Consider the following 27,861-nt stretch of genomic DNA (forward strand, 5'->3'; position numbering starts at 1 on the left):
CCGCCCGCAGCGCTTCCGGCTGTAGCCGGGCCCTATATCCGGTGTCCGCCCGCCCTAGGCTTGGCTGCGCGGATCGCGATGCTGTCCTGGTCGCGCTGCGTGTCCCGGGCGTTCAGCCGCTCACTCTTCGCCTTTCAGAAGGTAGGAACTGGGCCGGGTGCTAGCCGGAGCCGAGACTGCGGGGCAGGGGGCCGGGCAGGCCATCGGAGGCTGGAGGGCGGGGAGGGGCAGGCTGCGGGGCTGGCCCGGGCACCAAGGGCACCGGGACGAGGAGGCCGCCCTCGGAGCCGCCTGTCCGCGGGCCGGGAGAGGCGCCGGACGGGGCGCGGGGCCTTGTATCACGCCTCCTCTCCGGTCTCCGCCCGGGACACCTCACCCGCGCCCCGAGGGCGGGCTCTGGGCTCTGATGTAGCCCGGCCAGGCCTCCCTCAGTGCCCCAGTTCTGGTGCCGCGCCCCAGGAGGCGTGGGATTGGTACCGAGGTCAGGCTGCCTTTCCTGCTCGTGACCTTTGCAAAGACAGCCGCCCCCTGGCCCCCCAGCTGAAAGGGAGCGAAGGTCAGGGCCGATGTCCTCCTTGTGCTGTTGTTAATGCTCCCGGGACTGGGCGGGGGCGGCCTTTCGGTACTCGGCCGATGACCTCGCCGCCAAGGTCCATCCCCAGGGGATGCGGAGAAGTAAAAGACCCAGGTGTATGGGGGTGGGGAGGGGGGCGGGGATGAGGATGCTCCTCACCAAAGCTGGGAGGAGCAAGGGTCAGTCTGTTCCCTAAGGGTGGGCCTTCCAGTTTCGGGAAGCGAAGGGGATTTTTATTCTTTAAAATTTTGGAAAAGCCCCCTTTTCAAAAAGGGCATTATGGCAGGGTGTCTAGAGAGCTCACCCTAGGGGGACCTTGGTTCAGGGCCCTTTTGTGATAGGTGCTGGCTCCTGTGCCTGCAGGGAAGGTGCAAACTTGACTTTTGTAAGGGAGCTTGCTCTGCCAGTGAAATCTTAGGTCTAGTCTCCATCCTTTCGACTTGAAACTCTTCACACACCGGGCACTGGTCAACTTCCTCTCTGCTTTTTTTTTTTTTTTTACGGGGGCACTGGGGTAGTTGGGGGGGGGGGCGCTGTAGGGGGAATTTTTGTCTTATATCTTGAGAAATTTTGGTGATGCTTTCTGTTTCAACAGGGGAACTGCCCTTTAGGGAGGCGTTCTTTACCTGGTAAGTTTTGCCCTACTTTTTAACAATAGTCTGGCTGTAAATCCAGGTGCTTTACATATCAGGCTTAGGAATACATGAGCAGTTTTTCCACATGAGCTTATCTTTTCCTCTATTGTAGGATGGAAAATGAAATATTAAAGGGAAAGGACTTGTGGAATGAACTGGAAATGTGTCACTGTGACAAATGGTCACTGTGGGTTCTTTCATGCTAACTCCAGAAGGTTTCAAAGGAAGGGATGGCTTTATGTATATAAATATGTATATATAATATGTATAAATCCAGCTTTTTTTTTTTCTCCAACATACCATGCCTCTTTAGTCATTCAGGCTGTTCTGGCATGTGCTGTTCTAGAGAATGTAGTCCTACAGAATCTGTATCTATACTGAATAGCTGAGTTACTGCATTTTCATCCCCTTGTAGAATTTGTAGAGAGCTAGCATAAATTGAAGGCTTCTCATCCTCAACCAGGACAGGAAATAAAATGTTAATAAACTGAAAAACAGGAGAAACTAAATGATAACAACATAAGAATAATATGTCAGTGGAAGGACAACTTTGAAATAGAATATCTCTACTTTTAAAAAATGTCCCCTTCCCCAAAAAAATCCAACCATACAATAAAACAAAGAACAATGAAAAACAACAACCACAACCCCAAACCCTACAAACATAAGAAAACAGTTGGGAATAATGGCACATATGTAGGTATCTTTCTATTATTTTCTGATTTGATGAAAGAAATGAAGACTCATGTACAGTCACTTGTGCAAGGCAACACCTGCTTCTGTTTGCTGTTATCTTTACTTGGTTAGAATATTTTTTTTATTCTGTTTTTTTCATTCTGCCTTCATCTTTTTTCATTCTGCCTTACTTTCATGGGTCTTTGAAAAGATCTCATGTCTAAGATATAAGGAACTGAGTCAAATTTACAAGAAGAAAAACTTCATTCCCCAGTTGGTAAAAGGTCAAAGGACATGAATAGGCAATTTCTATTTTTTGTTTTTTTGCTTTTTGGAGTGGGGAGGGCAGGGCAATTGGGGTTAAGTGACTTGCCCAAGGTCACATGGCTAGTAAGTGTTAAGTGTGGATTTGAACTCAGGTCCTCCAGGGCTGGTGCTTTATTCACTGCGCCACCTGGCTGCCTTGAATAGGCAATTTCTGGGGAAGAAATTCAGGCTATCAGTCGTCTTATGAAAAAATGCTTTAAATCACCTATAATTAGAGAAATGTAAATTAAAGCAACTCTGAGGTACCGCCGTGAACCCATCATATTGGCCAACATGATGAAAAAGAAAAATGACGTGCTGGAAGGACTGTGCAGAAAACAGATGTACTAATGAACTGTTTGTGGAGCTGTGAACTACTCCAACATATCTGGAAAGCAGTTTGGAGCTATGCCCAAAAAGCTATTAAATTGCACATACCCTTTGACCCATCAGTACTATTACTAGGTTAAGGGTATAGTTTTAGAAAAAGCTGGGAAGACTTGTATGAACATCATGAAAGAAAGTGAGGTAAGCAGAACCAGTAGAAATACAATAACAGCAATATTATCAAGATAATTAATTTTGAAAGATTTAGTAGCTGATCAAAGCAGTGATCAACTACAACTCTAAAGGACTCATGATGAAACACAGCTCCAACCACTTCCATATAGAAAACTGATAAACTCCGTACAAATCAAAACTTTTTTTTCTTTCTTTTTGGCCAGGGCTAACTCTGGAATTTGTTTTGCATGACTATTCATTTTTTAAATGTCTGTTTATCCTGCCTTTTCAATGGGTGGAGAGAATTCAGAACTGAAAATAAAATTAAAAGAAAATAATGCTTCTGGAGCACATTACCTAATTTATGATAGAGGGGTGATGAACTTAGGGGTGCCAAATGAGACATCCATTTTCAAACGTGGCCTATTTGGGGATTTGTTTTACTTATCTATGCCTATCTAAAGCAGAGATTTTATTTTTCTTTCGCTTTTTGGGGGAAGAAGTGGGTAGGGTGATACTGGACTGAAAAAAAAAAGAAAAGTGGGTCATCAGAGTATTATAAAAAGTGAATAGAGATCACAACTAAGGTCAGTAGGAAACACATAAGCAGGACAGTTTTGAAAATAACATGTTAAATATATGAGACTTGAAAAACACTCTTTTTCACAATACATAAATACATATTTATGTACGATGCTCTTTCCATTCTACTTTGTATATAGAAATGCTTATCATTTTTGATGTTAAGTTTGAATTTCTTGAAAAAAGGAAAAGTGCTGTTGTCAGTATTTTTATACAGATAGGTCCTTTCTTCCTTTAGCTTACTTCCTTAGGGCATAAACCTAAAAGTAAAATTTCTAGGTTAAAGAGTATGAATGTTTTGTGACTTTTGTTACATAATTATTGCTTTTTTTTGCATAGTCATATTAATTCACAACTCCTCCAGCAATGTGTTAGTGTGAGTTAGATTTTTCTACCACCCACCTTGAGTTTTGTCATCTTTTATCATTTTTGCTTTTTTGATAGATGTAATGTGATAACTTAGAGTTGTTTTATCATTTCTCTGATTATTAGTAGTTTTGAACAAATTTTCCCGTGGTTGGTTGTTAATAGTTTGTTTGACACTTCATTATAATGTGACAAAAGGGGGAATATTAGATTGTAGAACAATTTAGGGGTGCAGAAAAGATTATTCTCTTGTTTTCTTTATATTCTGAACAGAAACACCAAATAAGATAAATATTTTTATATACATTTTAAAACAGAAAAATGTCATACATGTGAAACTGAAGATTTGTATTATGTACAGCTTTCTTTTTAAAAAAGTTTGTACTTATTTAAGTCATATGAATATTCAAGTTATATAATATATAAATTCAACTTGTAGCTTTCAAAACTGTCCCACTTCTATGTGTTTTTTTCTGGCTTTCTTTTGTTCCTTTCTTTGCATTAAAAAGGAAAAAAGATGCCTCAGTGCCCCTTTTCTGTTTTTTTTTAAGTTACCCTATCCCTCCTCACACTGCTACTCCTTCCCATTGCAGGTATGACTGGTGGGGGGAAGCTCTTGTAAGAAATATTCAGAGATGAAAATGAATTCCTTTATTGGCTTTGTCTGCAAACATACATCTTATTCTGCATCTTGAGTTCATCACTTTGTTGAGCAATACTTCATCATCAGTCCTCTAGAGTTAGTCTTTGCATTAATCAGAGTTCTTAAATCTTTCAGAGCTGTCTTTACATTATTGTTGGATAAATTGTTCTGGTTCTTCTTACTTTTCTCTGCAAAAGTTCTTATAGACCTCAGGTTTCTGTGAAACTGTCCTTTTTGTCATTTCTTACGCAGTGATACTCCATTATATCCGTGTACCATAATTTATTTAGTCAATCCCCAACAGATGGGCACTTCCCTTAATTTCCAGTTGTTTGCTACTACAAAAAGAGCTTAAATAATTTTGGACACATGGGTCCTTTTCTTCTTTCTTTTTGCTCTCCCTGGATTTAGTTGTGGTATCATTGAGTCCATAGGTATGCACAGTTTAATTGGCATTTTGGACATAGGTCTAAATGGTTTTCCAGAAAGGCTGGATTAGTTCACAGCTCTACTAACATGTGCCTCTTTTCCCAACATTAGTCATTATCCTTTTTTGTCTTTTCCAGTCTCTTAGGTGTGAGGTGGAACCTCAGAGCTGCTTTAATTTGTATTTCTCTAATTATTAGTGATTCGGAGCATTTTTTGTGTAAGTCTGTTGATAACTTAGATTTCTTCTAGAAAGAGTTGTTCTTACCTTTTGAGAGTAGCTAAGCTAAAAAGTAGTAGAAGAAAGGATAATGGGGTTTGAATCATATAAATGGAGAAATTGCCTGCTTATTCCCAAAGGAATAGGGACCCAGAGTCCCTATGTGGTTTAAAAATGTTGTACACTACTGATTGAAGCTGATCATTATTACCCAGTTTTAGGGATTAGAGAAGCAGAGGAAACCCCCAGTATTTTTTAGTGGGTGATAAAGCAAAAGCTGAGACTTTCAGTTAATTTGTTTTTTCTTGCAGGTATCTCCCTGTGCCAGGGACCGGCTTACCTTTATAGTAAAAAGATTGTGTAAGTGTTATGTGGGAAGCATGGATATCCTTCTTAGAATATCTAGGAGGGCTTTTGATTTTTGTCTTCTGGGTGCAGAAATCATAACTGTTGCTTTGAGGGTTTAGAATTATTCTTGACGGCAGCCTTAACTAAGGCTTGAAGTGTAACTGTGTGATGTGTACAAGCACAATGTATTCAGGAAACTGGGGGTTCTGCGAGATTAGAAGGGAGTGCATTCCAGCTCATATAAGGCAAGCAGGCTGGCAACAAGGATTTATTGAATGCTCACTATGAGATAGACACTGTGCCTTGGCACTGGGCATACAAATAAAAGCAAAAAGAAAGACAGTCCCTACCCCAAAGAGCTGACCTTTTGGGGTGGCTAGGTGGTGCAGTGACTAGAGCGCTGGCCCTGGAGTCAGGAGGACCTGAGTTCAAATTTGACCTCAGACACTTAACACTCACTAGCTCTGTGACCTTGGGCAAGTCACTTAACCCCAATTGCCCTGCCTTCCCCCCTCCTAAAAGGAAAAAAAAAAGCTTACATTTTAACATAGCTTACCTTTTTGGAAAAAGTTGTTTGGCTCCTTCTAGGAGTAGCAATATACCAAAGAGGATGCTCTCGATTGTTATTATAAAGGTAGGCACCTTCCTGCTTTTGTTTGTGCTGTGCTGGAATTTTTAGGAGCATCATGCCCACTAGAGAGTGAGTTCACTTTTTAAAAAATCAAACCCAACTTAATCATTTTGATCTGAATACATTGTACTGAATACATTGTACACCTAACATAAGGATACATACATTAATTATTTACCATAATCTCAAATCCAACAGTGTTGTTTCTGAGAAGGGTTGGAATTGAATATAACTTTCTTCTCTTAAAAGTAAAGTAGTATGGAGGAATAAGCTATGTCAAAAAAAAAAAAGCTTCAATAAAACCTCCTAGGACTCAGTTCAGTCCAGTCTGTTCTTTAAGAGAGCAAAACTGCCAGTCTGGTTTCTCTGAATACAATTGCATTTATAGAATGTATAGTACAAACTGAGTTCTGTACTAATCTTTGGTGCTCTAAAATTCTGAATAGGTCAGAGTATTATATATTATGTTCCTACGTGCAGAGTTTGGAAAAACTACCCAGATGGTTGTTGGATTGAACCTTAGTTATAAATACTGGTCCTCTTCTCTATTCCCCTCTTCCCTTTTGTATTCAAGTGCCTTGAGGGTGCAGATAGGAGGACATTTGGCAAGTAGCCATTATAGTGACTTCCAAACCAGTTTTCCCCGGAAGATAATGCTACATCAAGGATCATCACAAGTGTTGAGGCCCTAATCAGTCTGCTATTGTTGAATCACAGGGTACCGATATTTGAAATAAAATGTGAAACTACAGAGAGGTATTGTCATGTCATAAAAAAAAAATTCCATGGCCTCTTCAGTAGAACACATTGATACAACATAGATATAGGGTGTATAGTGCAGTAAATTTATAGTCTGTATATTATCGTTTTAAAATGTATAAGTTTAATGTAACCTGCTTTATCTGATCTCATTTTGTAAACTTGAGGGTAGAAATTCATAGTATCTGGTACATTGCCATTTGTGAGCATGTAACAAATACTACTTGAAATAATTGGATAAAAGAAGAAATTTAAATGAAAAGTGAAAAAAGAACTTGATTCTTTTGGTTAGGCCTTGGGGGACTGAGTTGTCCAGTCTGGCATTTGAAAGAATCAGGCCAATTTGGTTTCTTTACATATTATATGAATTATACTTATTGACTGTGTGATACATATTGAGTGCTGTTATAGCAGTTGAAACAAATTCTTTTTGGGGTGGAATTTTAACTTTGAAGGAGCTCACATGCTTTTACAAAAATTTAAGAAAAAGGATTTTTAAAATTAAAAACATAGCAATTAAAGGATATTATTAATTAAAGGATAGTAATTATTTTATGTGGTTTTTTTTCTGTAGAATAAATGACTCTGTCTTGAATGTTCGATTCTTCAGAACTACAGCAGTGTGCAGTAAGTACTTGTGAGTTAAACTGAGTTCCTTGCCCTCTTGGGGGAGGAATTTGAGTGAAAAGATAAGCTAAATAGTGGTAAAAGTCATCTATTCACATGACTTTTTTCCCTCCTTATTTAGAGAATGATGTTATTACAGTCAAGACGCCAGCATTTGCAGAGTCTGTCACAGAGGGGGATGTCAGGTGGGAGAAAGGTAAGATTTGGTACTTTGTTTTTTATTCCATATGTCTAAGTATCATGTAGCAAATACTTCTCCAGTTACTGAGTAAATCAAATAAATATAAGTATGTCTTGGTCAGTAGGATCCTGTGTCTACTGTATATTTTCTTCCGGCCTTTCCAGAAAATTACCTTGTCAAACAAAGGCTTTTAAAAATTTCCATCTGTTATTAAAAGTTTTCCCTCTGACAGACAGATGCTTGTTTTTCAGCTGTTGGAGACACAGTCTCAGAAGATGAAGTGGTTTGTGAAATTGAAACAGATAAGGTAGGTTTAGTGTGTGTTGGGTCTCTTCTAATTTCACTTCCCTTGGTTCTTTAGGCCACCAAAAGAGATCTAAAATAGCCAAGGAACTGTTAATGGAATAGTTAAGTTTGTGAGTAGATGTTGAATTGTTTTTTTTTTTTCAAGCTGGGCCTGACTTCAGACTGTAACAGTGCTTAGAAGTTCTCAGTATTAAAAATGGAACTCTTTAAAGGCTTATTTTGACTTTTATCACATACCTATCAGGTGTTCTTAAAAGGAGTATCTTGTCTGTGTGGTTTTATAGCTTTTGTTTTTCTTGGTATGGGCCTGGCCAGCTGCCAATTTGATCTTCTTAAAGCTTTCCTCTCTTCCAAAAGCCTCCCACCTTTTAAAGACCTTCCCTCCCGGCTTCAGCTTACATTTCCACACTTTTGTACAGAATTGTCCTGTAAGCGCTCTTATTTTTCAGCTGAACTGGCCTGCTTAAGGTGTTCCCTGTATGGGGGATTCCCGTTCCTGTTGCAAGACCTTTGCAGAGTTTTTCCCTCAAGGCTAGATAGAACATGCACCTTGCTCACCTCCGCATTTAGAATTGTGAGCTTCCTGTAAATGCTCTCCTGATCCTTCCTGATTGTTAATGCTCAGGCCCCCTAAACTTTTAGTATATTTTCTGTATTTTACTCTCTGTTATCTTTCCTCCCACTCCAACAGAATGTAGGCTTCTTGAAGGCAGGGAAAATTTGTTTTTTCTTTCTGTGGCTGCAGTACCTGGCACAGTGATGAATAAGAGCTGAAAGTGCTGATTCCCTCATTGTATTTCTGTTGAATACACTCTGGATTTGTTACTGCTTTGTAAGGAAAAATGTATATCTTTTACCTCTTTTGTGTATTGTGCTTGCTGTTGTCTATGTGATTAACTTGATTCTAGTATTGAATAAAAATTGACTCTTCCCCCAACCCATCTCCGTTCGCCAGACATCTGTGCAGGTTCCATCACCGGCAAATGGAGTGATTGAAGCCCTCCTGGTACCCGATGGAGGGAAAGTAGAAGGAGGAACCCCTCTCTTCACTCTCAGGAAAACTGGCGGTAAGGAAGGAGCTCCTGTTGTCATGGTCTCTAACACACCACCTTGGATATGGGACTGAGAATAAAGTATTGATTCCCTCCCACCTCATAAGAACTCTTTGGCATTCCAGCCACCTTAGGTGAGGGAGTAAGAACGGCAATATTTGTTCGGTGTGAACTTGAAGTGCATCTGATAGATAAAGAATAGCAAGAAGTAGAACACATCCAAGTGCCCTCTTCTTGCTTGTACACATTTCCCATTCTGTACCTTAGATCTCTCAAAGAGAGAGTAAAGAGGATGATTCAGAGGTAGGAGGTAGCACTTTATATAGTGTCTGGATCCAGGAGTTCAGAGCATGTCACAGTTTCTTTCTCAATCCCTCCTGTCCTGTACCAGAATAGTTATATTTTTAAAATAGAGAATGTGATTTAGTGCTTCTCCTCTTACATTTTGGTGGACGTTGACACTTATGGCAACAAGATAAAGTAGCCTTGACATTAGAATTTTGGAAAACTGCTACCTAAGGATACCTGAGAGGTATCATCAAAAAGGCCCTGGGAAGTAGCCGAAACAGGCTCTGGTTATGCCAGTCATCTTTGCTTTACCAGTGAACTGAAAACTGTAAATGTCACTTGGATGAAATAGAAACTTAGTTCACTGACAGGTGGGACATTTTGGAGGCAAAGTTAAAATCCTAGCACCATTGCTGCTTTTGTGACCATGAGCAAATCACTTAACTTATTGGGGCCTCAGTTTCCTCATCTCTAAAATGATAGGGTTGACCTAATGGCCTCTCAGGTCCTTTCTAGTTCTAAACCTATGATCCTACTTTTTTAGAAGCTTGTTTATGAGAGTCTGATTCAGGCTGTAAAAGGTGTAGACAGGCATGAGAAAGATGGCATAAGTGACTGAAACTATCTGATGTGCCTCGGTGCTCCACTGGCATAGCAGATGTGGAAGTCATCTTACGTCAGAGGGTAGAACCAGCCTTCACAACCAGCTAGTTACTTGTGCTTCAGAAAAATGAAAGAAGACTGAAAGAAAGGGGCTGGGGTCTGAGTAGGGACTTCCAGACAAGGAAGCCAATAGCCATAGTGACTTATGTGGGGGGTGGGGGAAGGGTGAAGGTATCAAGTGCTAAGTTAGTGCAGGGTAGCATCAGGCCTAGGGATAATGCTTTGGAATGCACTTAGTGTACTGCTTTGCATGTAGCAGTAGAGGCAAACAGAGATTAAGTAACTTGCCCAACATCACATAGTGACTTGGGTCTTCCTGACTTCATGCCCAGTTGTCTCATCCACTGTGCCACCTAATAATAATGATTGCTAACATTGATGTGGCACTCACTGTGCTATGTAGTGAACAAGGCACTGTGCTAAGGTTTTAGAGTTAGTACTTCATTTGATCCTTACAACAGCTGTGAAGTAAATGCTATTATGCACATTTTACTGAGGAGGAAACTGAGGGAGATAGATTAAGTGACTTGCCCAGAGTCACACAGCTAATTGAGTGTCTGAGGCCAGATTTTAATTCAGGTCTTCCCTGACTCCAAGCCCCTCCACCCAATGTACCATCAGCTGCCCTAGGAAGGAAGATTTTTTTAATTTTTTAAATGCATTTTCTCTGGTTAGAACTGAGAATATTTGTGCCAGTAGGAACATAACTACACAGGCCTGCAACCTGATGTAGAGCAAGTAGGAGGATTCTGGAGGGCAGGGGCGCGTCTTGTACCGCTTTGTGTCTCTACTTGCTGTAGTACCTGACACCTAGAAGCACTCAGTGAAGACTGATTGATGGGAATGGAATAGAACTGCAGGTCCTGTTTGTGGTTTTTCTTTTTAATGCCCATGCCGTTTAGTTTTTATGTGTATGTGTAATGAAGATTCTTTTTTTTTTTTTAAGCTGCTCCTGCTAAAGCCAAACCAGCTGAAGCTCCCCCTGCTGCAGCCCCTCAACCAGACTCTGTGGCAGCTCCTCCTCCTCCCCCTCCCCCACCTCCTGCATCTATACCCACTCAGATGCCCCCAGTGCCCCCTGTGTCATCACAACCTGTTGATACCAAACCTGGTAAGCAACTCCTTATTCTCATGGAAATGGAAGCAGGGGTGGTTCATCAAGTTCTGTGTGCCCTTTTTGTAACTGCTCCATCCAAGTCTGTAAGGATTCCTTCCTTCTGGATTTTCCTGTCAATTGAGTCTGATTCGATCCTTCACAGCATTTTTGGGCAGAATTCTTGTGTACTTTCACTAAGTATCCATTTCCCTTTCTGATGTATTTATACCTTTGTTCCATTTCCAGTGTCTGCAGTAAAACCCTCTGCTACTGTTTCAGCAGCAGAGCCAGGAGCTGGCAAAGGTGCGCGTTCAGAACATAGGGTAAGCTTCTGAGGATTAATGAATGCCAGGTTTAGGGTGATAAGGGCACAAGTGAGGAGGGAGCTTGGCATGGCAGTGACAACTTCCAGACTACAACAACCTGCCTCAGGAAACTCCTGCCTAGAATGTCCCCTTGGTTGTGCCTTCCGAAAGGCAGGACCCATGATTATGTAGACTTCGTTATATTTCCAGAGCTCATAACTCCTCACTGATGTCAGTATCTTTGAATTTGGACAAAATACTTCAGTTCCCAGACCTGATTAATGTGGAGTGGTGAGCCACTTCAGTGAGAAGCAGAGGACATGTTCTGTTTTCACCATATCTCAGGAGCCTTAAGAAGTGCTGTTCTACCAACTCTTCTAGGGATGAAAAAGCAAAGGGGGGAGGCATGTGAAGAGTTGTTTAGGATTGTAAACACTGGCTGAGAAGTACTGTATCAGAGAAGAGTGATCGACCTTGCAGCCACTTACAAGTGTAAAGTTAATTCTGCCTCTCTCTCACTAACTGCACTCCCAGCCCAACCCTGGTCCACAACTGTTCCCTTAAGAGGTAACATGTTTGACAAAAAGAACAATGAACCTGGAAGCAGAAAGACCTTGCTTCTAACCCTATTCTCAACACTTACTAAAGGTGACTTAGGGCAAGTCACTTTTATCTGAATCTGCTTTCTCATTTAACAAAAGTTTTGTTTTTTTAAAGCAATTGGAATTAAGTAACTTGCTCAAGGTTACATGGTCAGTTATTTCTGGATGTAGTGCTAAGTATCTGAGCCCGGATTTGATCCCCAGGTCATCCCAACACTGGAGCCGGTGCTCTTACTCGCTGAGCCATCTGGCCACCCCTAACAAAAGTTATAACAAGATTTATATTACATTCATGTCATGAAAAAAACACTTTCTAAACTGTAAAGCACCATACAGGTGCTTTTAATATATTTTAAGGCAGTCTAATATTAACGGTTAGAGAACTGGCCTCAAAGCCAGGAAGATTGGTCTTCTGGGATCCAGTCTAGCTTCCGTCCTTACTGGCTGTGTGACCCTAATTAAGACATTTAGCCTCTCAGTGCTCTGGGCCAAAGGTGTCAAACACTGCACAACACTCCCTAGCAGAACCTGATTAAAATGTAATTTAAAAATATCCAACATAATAAAAATACAGTAGAAGAGAGATAATGTTAGTATGTGGTTTTCTAACATGACCTATTTTCTATTTGAATTAGACACTGCTGCCCTATACAGCTCCCAAGACTGTGTGTTACAGAGAAAGGTCTGCCCAAGTTGGTATGAGTGTCCTCTTCTCAGAGGCTCTCTATACAGATGAAATCACAGGCCCAGTCCCTACCCTTGTCCCTGTTATCATATTAGCAGTAAATAATAATAGCTAACATTTATACCCTACTATTTGCCGGGCATGGTGCTAAGCACTCTACAACTAGTAAGTTGAAATTAACTGTCTAAGACATGCCCATGGTGAGTGATGGTTTTGCAAAGCCTCTAGAAGTGTTGGCTTAGGGGTGGCTAGGTGGTGCAGTGAATAGAGCACTGGCCCTGAAGTCAAGAGGACTTGAGTTCAAATCTGGCCTCAGACACTTAACACTTACTAGCTGTGTGACCTTGGGCAAGTCACCTAACCTCAATTGCCCTGTCTTCCCCCCCCAAAAAAAAAACAAAAAGTGTTGGCTTGGACACTTGAGAGAGATGATTTATGGAGCATTTCTAGTGAGCAGGGAGGCCCAACATGCTATTTGATAGATTGTTGCTGCTACTGTCAACTAGAACAAAAACCTCAAGTGTGGGCAAGGGAATGGGTTTTCTTGCCTGACAAGGCAGCACCATCTAGAAAAATTGCCACTTCAGAAGTGCTGAAGTGTCTGATTTCCTTTGCATGACTTCTCTCCACACGTAGTTGGCCTTGTGCATGACTCAATTTTTATTTTAAAAATCAAGCCATTTCCTGGGCCCCAGAGCTAGAAAACACTTAAAGGTTAATCTAAGCAAGTAAGGTTTCCTTATCTTTAATATGCCACCACTGAAAAGGGCAGAGTAAAGCCCCTGTTGTGTGGAATCACACCCTCCCACTTGTTTTTTCAGCTCTCTGCTTTCCAGCACTGATACTGTTTTGAACCAGACTGGGGTTAGAGTTGATCTCGAGTCCACTTACACTCTTTTCTGTTTTAGGAGAAAATGAACAGGATGCGACAGCGTATTGCTCAACGTCTAAAGGAGGCCCAAAATACGTGTGCAATGCTGACCACTTTCAACGAGATTGATATGAGGTAGGAACTGTAACCCTGTCTGTGCTTGGAGAATGTATGTGGAAACATTGGTCGTTGTCCTATTCTTAGGAGAGATTCCAGTATTGGTGTCAGGAAGAATAGGTTTCTTTTAGCCAACAGTGGATTGTTTCCTTTTCTAATGGACTCTCCAAACATTGTGTATGCCTCTCAAATTCTTCAAATTTGAAGATAAAAAGGCTACAAATCTCTTTAGATATATTCATAGTGGCAGGTGTATTTGAGCAGAGAGAAGGAGACTGAGTTACTAGCTTATTGTGCCATTGCTACACTGAGGTCGTGTTCTAACTCATTTTATAGATGAGGAAACTGAGGCAGACAGTCATGTGATTTGTCCAGAGTTGTCACACAGCTAATAAGTGTCTGAGGTCAGATTTAAACTCAGGTCTTCTTGACTCCAGTTCAGCATTCTATTCTTTTTGTCACTCAGTTGAACCTGTCTAATCTCTGTTCTCTACTATTTTACCTTTAGTAGATCATATCACCTATTCAGGTTTTTTTCTTCATATGTAGAATGAGGAATCTGGAATAGATGATCAACTCCTGCAAAAGCATCTACTATTGCTTCTTTTTTTTGCTTTTTTTTTTGGAGGGCAATTGGGGCTAAGTGACTTGGCCAAGGTCACACGGCTAGTTTGTGTGTGCGTGCGTGTGTGTGTGTGTGTGTGTGTGTGTTAAGTGTCTGAGGCTGGATTTGAACTCAGGTGCTCCTGACTCCAGGGCTGGTGCTCTATTCACTGAGCCACCTAGCCGCCCCAACTATTGCTTCTTTCAAACCAGAATATATATAACTACTATTATATGTGTTCCCAATAAAATGTGTCCAGCATTCCCTTTATCACACTCTTTTAATACCAGACTTAGTGAACAGTCCCTTCAGGTCTAACATTCTGCCATTCTATGAAGTGATGGTTAGTAAAAAGTGTCCTGGAACTGATATTCTTGAGTTAAACCTTCCTGAGTTAAACTGTTCCCCATGTTTGTGCCCAGTTTACTAGCAGTGGTGTATGTAGACCAGAAAACATGGCCTTTTCCTGTTCTGTTTTCTCTAAATTGGGGTAGAGACTTTGCAAAATAGGATTTAGAGTTGTGCTCCCTAATAAAAAGACAGAATTTGCTTATAACTAATTTGGAATTGGTCCTGTTGGTTCCCATACATGAACTCTTAACAAATTAAAAGTTGGTCTGCCTTTCAGGATTGTGAGAGATCAGCTTATCAGCACTGCTTCTCCACTCCTAGTAAGCATATTGCTTTCTCTTCATTAGTATTTTGGGGAGGAATGTTATCCAACTCTTCAAAAAGGAATTTGATTTTAAGGGAGTTTATGGATAAATATCCATGGTGTGTGTTTAAGCACTTTGAGTGTTAAGATTTCCTAGTCTGTCATTTTTCTTGTTCTGATGATCAGGAGAAGTTGTCGCAGGGCGTGAGGGCTTTTTCTTTCTTATAAAATATAAGAATGTTCTCCTGTCCATTTGATGCAGGGAAGAACCTTGTGGTAATGGATTAGACAGGAAAGCAGCTTGTATTACAGTGCATTAAGACTAAATTGTACATAAATTGAATTGTACTTTGAAATTCTACCCAATTCCTTAAGACAAAATATGTAAATATTTGTGTCTGTGAAAGAGTTGACAAAACAGAAGAGGAAATGCAATATCTCTAGCTCTTTTCAGTAGCTAATCGAGGTGTCACTTTACAGTGACCTGGGGTCTCAATACATCTAGTAATCTGGTTTGGTTTGATTGCCTTCAGTGTTTATGCCATTACCTCATTCAAAAGGGGCTTCTCTGAGACTACCTTCTCTTCATAGTTGCCTCAATCTCTGTTACCAAGGGTCAGGACTCAGAAATAGAAACTTCTTAATGACCAAGGCAATAGAATTTGGGTATGTTTGAGAGCAAAGATGTTTATCACTTCTCTTTCCCTCTTCTGCAGCTCTTGTGTCTTGGGAACCAGTAATGTCTTTAGGGTGGTAATCCTAGCAGTAAATAAGGTTAGGCTCAGAAAAACATTGTAAACCCAATCAGCCCCCCTAGGAAAACTTCCTTTTTCAAAGACAAAAAGGTCTGGAGGGGAAGAGTTAAAGTTGCATTATATCTTATCTTTCACTTTAATGTTATATTATTACATAGGGAGAACTAACCTTTGGGACTGAGACAGACCTAAATTCAATTTCCATCACAGGAATCTATTCCAATAAATATAGATATCTCAGTGATAAAATTAGGGGGGAAAACCATTTCCCAAACTGTAGTGCCTGGGTGGGGGCGGGGTGCAAGTAGATTGAGTCCTATGGTTTTTCCAAAGACTTCTCAGAAACTTTTGCTTCCTTTAGTAGGTGGGAAAGGCTGAAGCTGAAAATCCCAAATTTTATATAAGAAAAAACCCCATTTCTTATATCTTATGCCACTTATCTGGCACTAATGAATCTGAAAAGGTGGAGAACATATTTATTTGTGTTCAATATGGCACCTGGAAGGGTACCACATTATTTTAATGGCCATCCCAAGTTTGATCATGATCTGCCTTGGGAACAGTTTACAGGGCCTTGGATGGAGAGTTAATTTGCTCACTCAGGGGCCTATGTACTCATGTTTATCAGCTTGATGAGTTCATGCCCTAGCCAAAAAAGGAACAAGGAACATAACAGATGTATATAGTGCCCTGGTTTTGGAGCCTTTGAAAAATATTTTTCTAACAAAAATGCTTATTTTTCTACCTGGGTCCTTAGCACACAGACATATCAAATGATCTTTTGTTCATGTTCTCTGCCAGTGAAAAGTTATGCAATGACTTGAAAAATGATGGGAGAGAAAGAACTGACATGGAATTTTATTACATAGTTTCATATATATATTCATATATATATGTCAGATGTTAGCCTTCTCTAGTGTAGCAGGTTGGGAAGGAGGGAAACGGCTTAGAACTTAAATATATTTTTTTGTTTGTTTTCTTCCAGAATTTATTTATTTATTTTTAGTTTTCAACATTCATGTCCACAAGATTTTGAGTTACAAATTTTCTCCCCTTATCTCTCCTACCCCCACCCAAATATGGCAAACATACTGATTACCCCTTCCCCCAGTCTCCCCTCTCTTTTATCCCCCACCAGCCACCCCCTCCCCCTTACCCTTACTTTCTTGTAGGGCAAGATGGATTTCTATACCCCATTGCCTGTATATCTTATTTCCTGGTTTCATGTAAAATAATTTTTTAACATTTGTTTTTAAAACTTTTGATTTCCAGATTCTTTCCCTTCTTCCCTCCTCACTCACCCCTACTGGGAAGATAAGCAATTCAATATAGATTGTACATGTGTAGTTATGCAAAACATTTCCATAGTAGTCATAGTGTGAAAGATATTTCCCTCCATCCTATCCCATCCCCCATTTATTCTATTTTCTCCTTTGACCCCATCACTTTTTTTTTTCTCCAAATGCTTTAATAACTTCTGGTTTACATCATTCATTTCTGCCAGATTTTGAGTTACTTTTCAAATTATTTCCCTGTTTTTCCCCTACCCGCCGCACCAAAATAGCGGTACCACAGGCTATCCCCTCCTCCAATCTGCTCTCTCCCATTTCTTCTCCCATACTCCCTTCGACTTTTCCAGTAGGGCATGGTGGATCTCTATGCCCCAGTGCCTGTATATTTTATTTCCCAATTACATGTAAAATAGTATTAATAATAGTATATATTTTTTAAACATTTGATTTTAAAACTTTGAATTCCAGATTCATTTCCTTCCTCCCTTCTCACCGACCCTTACTGGGAAGATAGGCAGTTCAGTATAGGTTGTATATGTGTAGCTATGCAAAATATTACCATAGTAGATATACTGTAAAAGACTAACTATATTTCCCTTCCTCCTATCCCACCTCCCACTTGCTCTATTTTCTACTTTGATCCTGTCCCTTTTCAAAAGTGGGTGCTTCCAACTTCTCTCCCCCCCAGCCTGCCCTCTCTTCCTCCATCATTCCCCCTCTCATCCCCTTTCCCCCTGCTATCCTGTAGGGTGAGATACCCTATTTAGTGTGTATGTCATTCTCTGAGCCAAATTCAATGAGAATAAGGTTTTACCTTTTTGCCTTCTTGTTGTTCCCCTCCATTGTAACCATTTTCCCTTGCCTCTTCTATATGAGATAGTTTACCCCATTCTGTCTCTCCCCATCTCCTCTCATTATATTCCTCTCTCACCTCTTAATTTCACCTTTTAAGTATCATGCCTTCTTATTAAATTGGTCCTGTGCCCTCTATGTATATCTGTAAACATATATACACAAATTCACATATGTATTCATATGCCCATATATATATATATATATATATATATTTCTATTTCCTTCAACTATTTTAATACTGAGAAAAGTTTCATCAGTTATAATTATTGTTTTTCTATGTAGGACTGTAAATAGTTCAACTTTGATAAGTTCCTTATGATTTCTTTTCCCTCTTTATCTTCTCATGCTTCTCTTAATTCTTGTATCTGATTGTCAAATTTTCTATTCAACTCTGGTTTTTTCATCAAGAATACTTGAAAGTCCTTTATTCCACTGAATGACCATATTTTCCCCTGAAACATGCTACTCAGTTTTACTGGGTAGGTGATTCTTGGTTTTACTCCCAGCTCCTTTGCCCTCTGAAATATCATATTCCAAGCCCTTCAGTTCCTCAGTGTAGAAGCTGCCAGATCCTGTGTTATCCTGATTGTGTTTCCACAATATTCAAATTGTTTCTTCCTGGCTGCTTGTAATATTCTCTCCTTGATCTGGGAATTCCTAGGAGTTTTCTTTTTGGGATCTTTTTCAGTAAGTAGGTGATCGGTGGATTCTTTCAACCTCTATTTTGCCCTCTGGTTCTAAAACATCAGGACAGTTTTCCTTGAGAATTTCTTGGAGGATGATTTCTAGGTTCTTTCTTTGATCATGGCTTTCAGGTAGTCCAGTAATTTTTAAATGATCTCTCCTGGATCTATTTTCCAGGCCAGTGGTTTTTCCAATGAGATATTTCACATTGCCTTCTATTCTTTCATTTGTTTGGATCTTTTTAACAGCATCTTGATTTCTCATAAAGTCACTAGCTTCCATTTGCTCCAATCTAATTCTGAAGCAATGATTCTCCTCAGTGAGCTTTTGAGATTCTTTTTCCATCTGGCAAATTCGACTTTTTAAGGCATTCTTGTCCTCATTGGCTTTTTGAGCCTCTTTTGCCATTTGAGTTAGTCTATTTTTTAAGGTGTGATTTTCCTCAATCAGGCTGTTGACTCTCATTTCATAATTTTCTTGCATCGTTCTCATTTCTTTTCTCAATTTTTCCTCTACTTCTCTTATTTGCTTTTTAAGGTCCTCTATGGCCTGTAACTAGCTCGTATTTTTCTTTGAAGCTTTTGGTGCAGGAGTTCTGACTTCACTGTCTTCCTCCTGTTCCATGCTTTGATCCTTTTTATCGCCAAAATAGGGATGTAAAGTTGGAGTGCTCTGTTTATTTTGCTTCCTTTGCCTGCTCATGTCGCCACTCAGTCACTTGACCCCTTTTGCCATAGTAGGACTCTGCTACCGGACAGGGGAGCTTCGTCCCAAACGCTGGGGTTTTCTCAACTGCCAGAGGTATTAGATGGGTGCCCTCTCTGAGGCCTCCACATGCTCAGGCAAGCTGGACACACCCCAGGAACTTCACCCTAGACCACAATGCAGATCCAAGCAGGTTAAAGCAAGAGGGATTACCCCTCAGACTGGTCACTTTGTCCCCCTACACTCTGCAGGGCCTCAGCTCCTCAGCGGCTTCTCGCCCCAGGGGCAAAGGCCCACCACACTCCTAACTACTGGGTCCCAAAGTCCACACTGCACTGACCTTTCAGTTTGTCCTTAGCATCTATGGATTGATAATTCTGGAAACTGCCACAGCTGCTCGTGATCTGAAGTCCCTGCAGCTGCTGGTTGGTCAGGCCTGCTCTGGGGCTAAAACCTCTGGCTTCCCTTGGGGTTGGGCTCAGCTCCCAGAGCGCTGCGCTGGCCCATTCCTGCTGGCCTGCCGGGCTGTCCTCAGCAGGAGGTTAGCTTCTCTGTGTCATTTTGTGGGTTCTGCAGCTCCAAAGTTTGATCAGAGTCCCCTTTTACATGAATTGGGGGAGGTGGAAGCCAGAGCCCCGTGAAAGTCCTGTTTTTACTCCACTATCTTGACTCCGCCGCTTAAATATATTTTAAAAAGAAAAATTGGGACACTTAAAAAAAAATGATGGGAGACCTTTGAACGGGTCTACAGTATATTAGAGGCAGATTGGCATTGATTCCTCTTGACTTTTATTGTACTAGAGCAAATTAATCATGATGACCTTTAGTGAACCATTTCACAATTTGTTTAAAGGGAACAGCCTAGAGAAGTTGGGATTTTAGTAAAATGATTGCCTAATCTGTTTTTACTTCAGTAAAAATCTGTGAATCTTTGGTGGGAGTATCTTCATCAATGAAGATTATAAATGCTTCATGCTTTAGTAAATGGTTTCTTGAGTTGCTTTGGTCAGAAAGAATAACCTAGTGGCCAATATTCTGGTGATGAGCTTCTCTGAATTTAGTTAGAGTGATAGTAATGATTGTTCTGAGGCCCATACCCAAAGCTTTTCTACCTTGTGCTTCACTTTAATAGCCTACCTTTGGGAATCTAGGATCTGCCTCATGCCACAACGAGGCACTGGAGTAGGATTTTGGTAGATGTTAATCTATACATGAAGTTAGAAACATGTAAAAGTCAGCACATGATGCATCCTTTGTGTTTACATTGTGTTTTTGCAGTAACATCCAGGAGATGCGGGCCCGACATAAAGAAAGTTTTCTGAAAAAACACAACCTGAAACTAGGCTTCATGTCAGCATTTGTGAAGGCCTCTGCCTTTGCCTTACAGGAACAGCCAGTGGTCAATGCAGGTGAGTCCACTTGGGCCAGGATGCACACATACACACATGATAGCTATCCCAAAACTGAAAAAGAAAGTCTTTATTTCCTGGCATAGAAAAATAAATGGTTTATGTAAGAGCTTCCTCATTATCACTCATTTTTTAGCTTAAAACAGTAGCATAATGTGTTTCAGCCTACATGTCAATTCTCCCATTAGTCAGAGAATATGTTTTTCATTTCCAAAGAACATTTCCATTTTATTTCCAAAGAGTTGGTCTGGCAGCAAGTAACTCTTGGGGGGAGGAGGAGAAAGGAATAAACATTTTTATAGCACCTACTATGTGCCAGCCGTTGTGCTAAGCATTTTTACAAAAATTATTTGATCCTTACAACTCTGCAAGATAGGTGCTATTATTATCCCCATTTTACAGTTGAGGAAACTCAGGCAAATAAAGGTTAAATGACTTGGCTAGTATTACACAGCTGGTAATGTCTCCAAAGGCAGATTTGAACTTAGATCTTCCTGACTCTAGACTCAGTGCTTTATCTATTACTCTACCAACTACCTCTTGGGAGGCCTTGTTCATGCCCAGGTTATCTCATTCAGGCAGGAAACTCATAAGGGCATTCTTCCTCCCACTCTGAGTGTTATCTAAGGAAGTGACTTCTGTACATGATGCATATTCCATGGCAAACTTTTATCTCTTGGGAATGAATTTACTGGGAGGATTCTTTGTGCTGCTTCAGGCATTTGGACTTGAATCTTTCATCAACTCTTTTTTTTTTTTTTTGCCTTTTGGAGGGCAATTGGGGCTAAGTAACTTGCCCAAGGTTACACAGCTAGTTTTTTGTGTGTGTGTGTGTGGGGGGGTGTTAAGTGTCTGAGGCCGAAACCAAACTAGGGTCCTCCTGTCTCTGGGGCCAACGCTTGTACTCACTGTACCACCTAGCCACCCCTTTCATCAACTCTTTAATAGAATCAAACCTTGTTTTTTTATTTTCACATTAGAAGTCTTGATTCAACAAGACAGTCTCGTTTTTCCTCTCATTTAGGTAGCTTTCTTCCCCCTGGTAGATAAGATTAAGTCAAAGATCCTTTTACCACCCATCAGTGGAGCCAAAGGGCCCAAAGAACTGTAGACAGCCTTGAGAGGACTAGTCCATGCAATTTTTTTTTAATGAAAACATTTTTTTTAATTTTACTTTTTGGGGGGCATGTAGGTGGCACAATGAATAGAGCACTGACCCTGGAGTCAGGAGGACCTGAGTTCAAACCTGACCTCAGACACTTAACACTTACTAGCTGTGTGACCTTGGGCAAGTCACTTAATCCCAATTGCCCTGCCTTCCCCCTCAAAAAAAATTTTTTACTTATTATTACTCTGAACTTGACAAACACAAATTAACATGAATACATCCATACAATAAACAAAAAAGAATTGTATATAAAACTACAAATCTCTATTATAAACAGCTCAGTTAAAAAAAAAGCATGTAATAAATTCAGCATGTTTCAAAGTTGTATCTTCATCTGAATCTTAACTTCTGTTCTCTTACGTATATTTTTAATATTTTTTTTTTGGAGGGGGGAGGGCAAAGCAATTGGGGTTAAGTGACTTGACCAAGGTCACGCAGCTAGTTAAGTGTCTGAGGTCAGATTTGAACTCGGGTCCTTCTGGGACCTGACTCCAGGGCCAGTGCTCTATTCATTGTGCTACCAAGCCACCCCTGTACATTTTTTTAAAATGCTCCAATGATGCTCTTCTCTTTCTTTGGGGGAGGGTCTTCACCCTTTCTCACCCTATTTCCTCTTCTCTCCCAATGAAACAAAAACAGTCACAGTCAAGCAAAACAAACCCACACTTTGACCATATCTGAAAATGTATATCTTGTTCTTCTTGAGTTCACCACCTAGAAGTCATGAGGTAGATAACATGTTTCATCATCATTCTTCTGCAATCATGGTTAGTTGTTGCACTGATCTAAATGTGTAAATATTCAAAGTTATTTTTCTTTACAGTATTGTAGTCATCATATAAATTGTTTCTGACCCTGCTCACTTTGCTGTGCATTTTATACAAATTTTTCTAGGTTTTCCCAAGTCCTGTCAGTATTTCTTATGATGCAATAATATTCTGTTGTATTGCTGTAACATAATTTGTTCAAACACCAGTGGTGCAATGGATAGAAGCCTGGACCTGGAGTCAGGAAGACTTGAGTTCAAATCTGATCTCAGATACTTCCTTTTCTATTCCCCGCTTCAGCCTTTCCTCAATTGAGGAAATGCTTCTCTACATATTTTTGCATATGTAGGTCCTTTCCCTTTGACTTTGGGCATCATTTAACCTCTGTCTGCCTCAATCTCCTCACCTGCAAAATGGGGATAATAACAGCATATACCTTACAGGATGGTGAGGATCAAATGAGATCATCTTTGTAAAGCGCTTTGCACAATGCCTGGTGTATTACAGGCACCATATCAGTGTTTCTTTCCTTCTCTGTTCCCTTCTTTAGTCATTCCTCAGTTGATGGGCACCCCCAGATTTTCCAATGGGCTAGGCACTAGGGATTCAGAGACAAATGAAAAATAGTCTCTCTTCCAGGAATTTGCCCTTTCAGTTCTTCCACCTATGTTTGTAAGAGTCTTTTTTTTTGTTCAGTTGTTTTTCAGTCATCAGAGTCTTCTTAACTCCATTTGGGGTTTTCTTGACAGAAATACTGGTGTAGTTGATATTTCCTTCTCCAGCTCATTTTACAGATGAGGAAACTGAGGCAAACAAGGGTTAAGTGATTTGCCCAGAGTCATATAGCTAGTAATTGTCTCAAGCAGATTTGAGAGATGAGTCTTCCTGACTCCAGGCCCTGGCACTCTATCCATTGCACCATTTAGGACTAGACATTCATTTGACTTCGTCTCACTGCTCATAAGCAAAAAGGACAGTGGACGTGACTGTCAACTGGTAAAGTCTTCTTCATATTTTGAAATGTGGAGAGGCTGCCCTCTTTTTCTTGTTCAAGTTAGGAAGAAGGGCATATTCTTTCCTTCTTAAACTAAGGGATATTGTTCCTACCCCTCTGTTAAAGTGAAGAATCATGCAATATTCATAAGGGTTATTGAGTACCTACTATGTGTTTGGCAGTGTATTAGGAGAGTGTTGGAAGATGCAAAAAAAGAAAGTGTTGGGACCCAAGAAATGGAATAATGGTGACTGGAATAGGAAAGGAGGAAAAATCAGTTTTGCCCTGCAAAATATTCCCTTATTCCCACTCCATCTCCTTCTCGGGGGAGTATATATAAATAACCTTTGCTTTTTTCCCTCACAGTGATTGATGACACAACCAAAGAGGTGGTGTATAGGGATTACATCGACATCAGTGTTGCTGTGGCCACTCCACGGGTATGTATGTAATCTAGGTTTATTGTGTTAGGGACCATGGCATTGCCTCTGAGGTTAGAAGACATTTGCTTAGGAGATTCTCTTTTCTTTTTCTTGATGAGGGGCAAGGTTTGAGAAGTTGAGGAGACCTGGTATAAGAAAAGCCTATACTGATCTTATTTAGATTCTCTCTTTTTGTGTCAGGCCAAATCTCCCTACACTTTTGAATTTCCATGTGCTGTGAATGATAGTGAAACATTGCATCTTTTAAGGGAAGGTGTTGGCCTCTTTGGAATCAATGGAATTAGGTTAAAAATTCTGATCTATCACTCATTTGGACAATTGTCTTATTTTCCTCTCTCTAAAAGGTTTTTCCTAGTAATTTTTAATGAATTACCATTATAAAACTATCTCCAGCTCCTCAGAGGAAAGGTGTTATAGAAAACTCAATAAGTACAAAGAATACATTTTTACTCTGTAAACCAATGCTTTACCCCCTACAGGGACTTGTGGTGCCAGTTATTAGGAATGTGGAAACTATGAATTTTGCAGACATTGAACGAACCATAAATGAGCTGGGAGAGAAGGTAAAATTTAATGAAGAAATGAAAACAGATCACCGGGAAAGTTAAGAAGGAGGGCAGCAAAAGGTGAAGATACCAAGCACCAGCCTTTGCTGGACTGTGTTCATTGGTCAGACCAGGAGCCAGAGCCAAAGTCTTCCTGATGACCTGAAGATACAGTGGGGGGGGTGAGGGGGGGGTGTGAAGATAAAGGGGAGGGGGATGGGGTGTAAAGGCAGAGGAGCCATTTGTCATGAGGTATTGTTTTAGTTTGAACTTCTAAGTGAACCTCTTCATTCTGAGCCTCTCACTTATTTAAGAAAAGCTTTTTAAGTCCATCTCGTTGAAGAACTTAGAAAAATTGAACCAAGTCCTCAGTATCTGATTGAAACACGATTGAATTCCCCAGTAAAATGAGGATCCAGGCTTTATTTGTTCAGCTTGTAAGGAGGTACAATCTGAATAGATTTTGAAACTTGTGTTTTTCAGGCCCGAAAGAATGAGCTTGCCATAGAAGATATGGATGGTGGCACTTTCACAATCAGTAATGGAGGAGTCTTTGGCTCCCTCTTTGGGACCCCAATCATCAACCCCCCTCAGTCAGCCATCCTGGGCATGCATGGCATTTTTGATAGGCCTGTTGCTATTGGTGGCAAGGTAGGAACTGCTAAAATTTGAGGTTTTATGGTGGTTCTACTTGTCCTATACCATAAAAACTAGTTGTAGGGTGTGACTTGTTTGGTAGAACCTTCTGATTTAGAGGGAAATCCAGCCTTTGTCTAGTTCAGCTCTCCTGATAGAGCTTTGTAGCAACTTCACCATAGTACCATGAAGTAGTTCTCCTGCATAGTTCCAGGAACTATGGGGGCAGTTATGCTCCTTCATGTAAGATCAGCCTAAAAGTATTTAAATCTTACTCTGTACTTTATAATGTGCTCCAGGGGTGGAGAACGTGCAGCCTTGAGGCCAAATGTGACCCTCTAGGTTCTCAAGTGTGACCGTTTGACCAAATCCAAACTTCATAGAACAATTCTCCTTAATAAAAGTATTTGTTCTGTAAAACTTGGACTCAGTCTAAAGGCCACATTTAAGGAGCTAGATGGCCACATGTGGCCTTGAGGCCGCAGGTGCTCCACCCTTGTGCTAGGCACTATGATGGTACAGAAATAGAGTCCCCTCTCACAAGGAGGCTACTTACAGTCTAGTTGAGAGATAAAAACTTGAAATTGGAAACCTGTAAAAACAAAAATGACTTGATAAAATTGTGTGCTGTAGGAGATTGTTGGGTGTTGTAGATTGGGAAAAGCTTAATGGAGGAGGTAGATCATGAGCTGGGCCTTGCAATATGGGTGAAGTTTGGTTAGGTGGAAGGGAAAGGAGGGAGTATCTAAGGCTACTCTTAAGATGAGTAAAAAGATAGCCCTAAGAAAGCAATGTTCAGGATTCCTGGGCTGCAGAGGGATCTCTGCTTGGCCTGCAGGAGAGTTCCTAGGAGAGAGAAGAGTATGTGAAGATTTAAATTTTCTTTGTCAAAGAACACTTAAGATGGTTTCCCGTCTTAGAAGCCAGACTTAATGTAGGAAGAACCCTAAGTGCTTGGAAAGAAAAATTCTGGAGGGCACTGCCATTCTGTTTCTTCCTTATGATCCCATACAGTACAGAAAAGATTGTCCCTCTGTCTCTCCTCTATAGGTGGAAGTGCGGCCCATGATGTATGTAGCACTGACTTATGACCACCGACTGATTGATGGCAGAGAGGCAGTGACTTTCCTTCGAAAAATCAAGGCAGCAGTGGAGGATCCTCGTGTCCTGCTACTTGACCTTTAGGGAAAGTCACACTCCCTAAAGCTCCAACTCAGAGACTGAAAACCAGTCTTCCCCTACCCCATCATGTGTACCTGGGTCAGCTGGGTGGGAGACAGCCTCAAGTGCTTCTTGGCTTAAGGGAAGCCAGGGCACTAGGTAACCAGCAGCTACAGCTCCTTTTAGGGCGTTACTGTCCCTCTCTCCACTGCCTTTGTCTTAACACGAATGCTCTTACTTCCTTATTATGCTCAAAGAGGGGAGAGAGAGTATTGATGGAGCCTCATTAATATCCTAGCCTTTCTCCCATGTATCCTCCCCAGAGATGATTTTGCTTTTTCCCTATGGCAGCATATAATAATAGAGAAACCACTAGATAAATTGTAACCCCTCTGTCTTACACCTGCCCAGTTTTCAAAAATCCAACATCCTCAGTGGCACAGGATGAAGATCCTGGCCCCCAACATTATGGAGCTATAGCCCTGGCTCTAATCTTTCCAACCCTGGGCCCTGTGCAGCTTCTTTACTCAAATACAGGGGAAGAGGTGCTGCTTTGTTTATTAAAGGGCACCTTCCTGCTTAGGTAGCCTTGGTTGGCTTTAAAATGCCTCTTCTACCTCTTTGGGAAGCACAGCCCAGGTGGCCTGAGGTTGGGGGTGGGGTGGGGAGGGAAGATGGTGAGCTGGCTCAGAAGACTTCAACTTGAGATACTCTTGTCTCCAGAGGTGAGAGTGCATCCTTTTTGCACTTACACCATGGGTCTTATCTTCAGAAAGGCCCATCTCTGCACAACCATGCACAGTCCTGCTGTGCTCACCTGCCTTTCTTTATAAGTTCCTAGCAATCATACCAGCAAAGGGGTTGCATTTAGAAGCATCTTCATTCTCGGGTGGAAGTGGAACAATTGGACCTTGGAGCCAGTGGAGGTAGAATTTGGTTGAGAGGGATGGAAGGTGTCTAGTAAAATGTTATTGCCTATTGTTTTTCTGGACTTATATTTGAAGTTCAAATTGGTCTTTCTGCCGTATGTGGACAGATGAGGGCACTAAGCATGACCAATTCTGGTTCTACGTTTTGGTCTGGCAGGGGAGAGGAAGCAATATTGGCTCCTCCATGCTTCAGAACGGGGCCAGGATAAGGATAGTATGCTTCCTGAAGTTCTCCACCTTAGTGAGAAGCCGACTGTGAGTTGTTAGTGTAAAATAATGAAATGTCTGGAGTCATCTTTAAAGTACTGCCCAGTGTTGGTGGGCAAAATCATTGGGGTTCTTTGGAAAATGTTTCAGTGTATACTTCTGTTGTGAGGGCTACTGGAAATCCATCAATATGTATCCAAACATACCTAGTTCTGAGGCTGCTGGAACCATGACGGCCATTTATTGGGGCCCAGCATTAGAGGGGTGAGAGGGTGGAATCCAGTACTGAGTGCCTGCAGTGTCTACTACTCTATCTCCAATATACAGAACTTGTAATTAAAATATTTAAAGAAACCAATTTTAAATGAAATTAAAGGGTAAATGTTCTCAAACTGTCTTGGCTTCTGGCCTCCTATCTACAGATAAAGGGCAAGCTTATTAGTTTTCAAAAGAACCATTAGCCCATAGGGTCACAGCCTATTCTGCATTTTTGTTTTTTACTTGTCTCCTGATGCCTTTGGAGTAAGTTGGTCACAATACTTAGATTGCCAGAAAACAGAGCAATGCTACTGGCTGCTCATAGAAGAAAACAA

At 40.9% G+C, this 27,861-nt stretch overlaps 1 protein-coding gene across 3 annotated transcripts; it reads left to right on the plus strand.

Moving 5' to 3' along the window:
• Positions 1–27,660, plus strand: DLST (dihydrolipoamide S-succinyltransferase). Of its 3 annotated transcripts, XM_069092232.1 has the most exons (15): positions 1–141; positions 1,170–1,203; positions 5,240–5,288; positions 7,241–7,293; positions 7,415–7,489; positions 7,726–7,781; positions 8,736–8,847; positions 10,730–10,894; positions 11,126–11,202; positions 13,380–13,477; positions 20,288–20,418; positions 23,714–23,787; positions 24,270–24,353; positions 24,819–24,986; positions 26,022–27,660. In XM_069092232.1, exons 1-15 carry the CDS (start codon positions 79–81, stop codon positions 26,154–26,156), a joined length of 1,374 nt encoding a protein of 457 aa, XP_068948333.1. In that variant the 5' UTR covers positions 1–78; the 3' UTR covers positions 26,157–27,660. The 3 variants fall into 3 exon arrangements, with proteins under 3 accessions (XP_068948333.1, XP_068948336.1, XP_068948335.1); XM_069092235.1 differs by lacking the exons at positions 10,730–10,894; positions 11,126–11,202; positions 13,380–13,477; ... (2 more) ...; positions 24,270–24,353; positions 24,819–24,986 and having other exon boundaries at positions 8,736–8,810; positions 27,540–27,660; XM_069092234.1 differs by lacking the exons at positions 10,730–10,894; positions 11,126–11,202; positions 13,380–13,477; ... (3 more) ...; positions 24,819–24,986; positions 26,022–27,660 and having other exon boundaries at positions 8,736–8,921.
• The last annotated feature ends 201 nt before the right edge of the window (positions 27,661–27,861 follow it).

The sequence above is a fragment of the Petaurus breviceps genome, unplaced genomic scaffold (assembly GCF_028583685.1).
Source record: "Petaurus breviceps papuanus isolate PSGF00001 unplaced genomic scaffold, PetGlider_PUasm1.0 189, whole genome shotgun sequence".
In the NCBI taxonomy this organism is placed as follows: domain Eukaryota; kingdom Metazoa; phylum Chordata; class Mammalia; order Diprotodontia; family Petauridae; genus Petaurus; species Petaurus breviceps.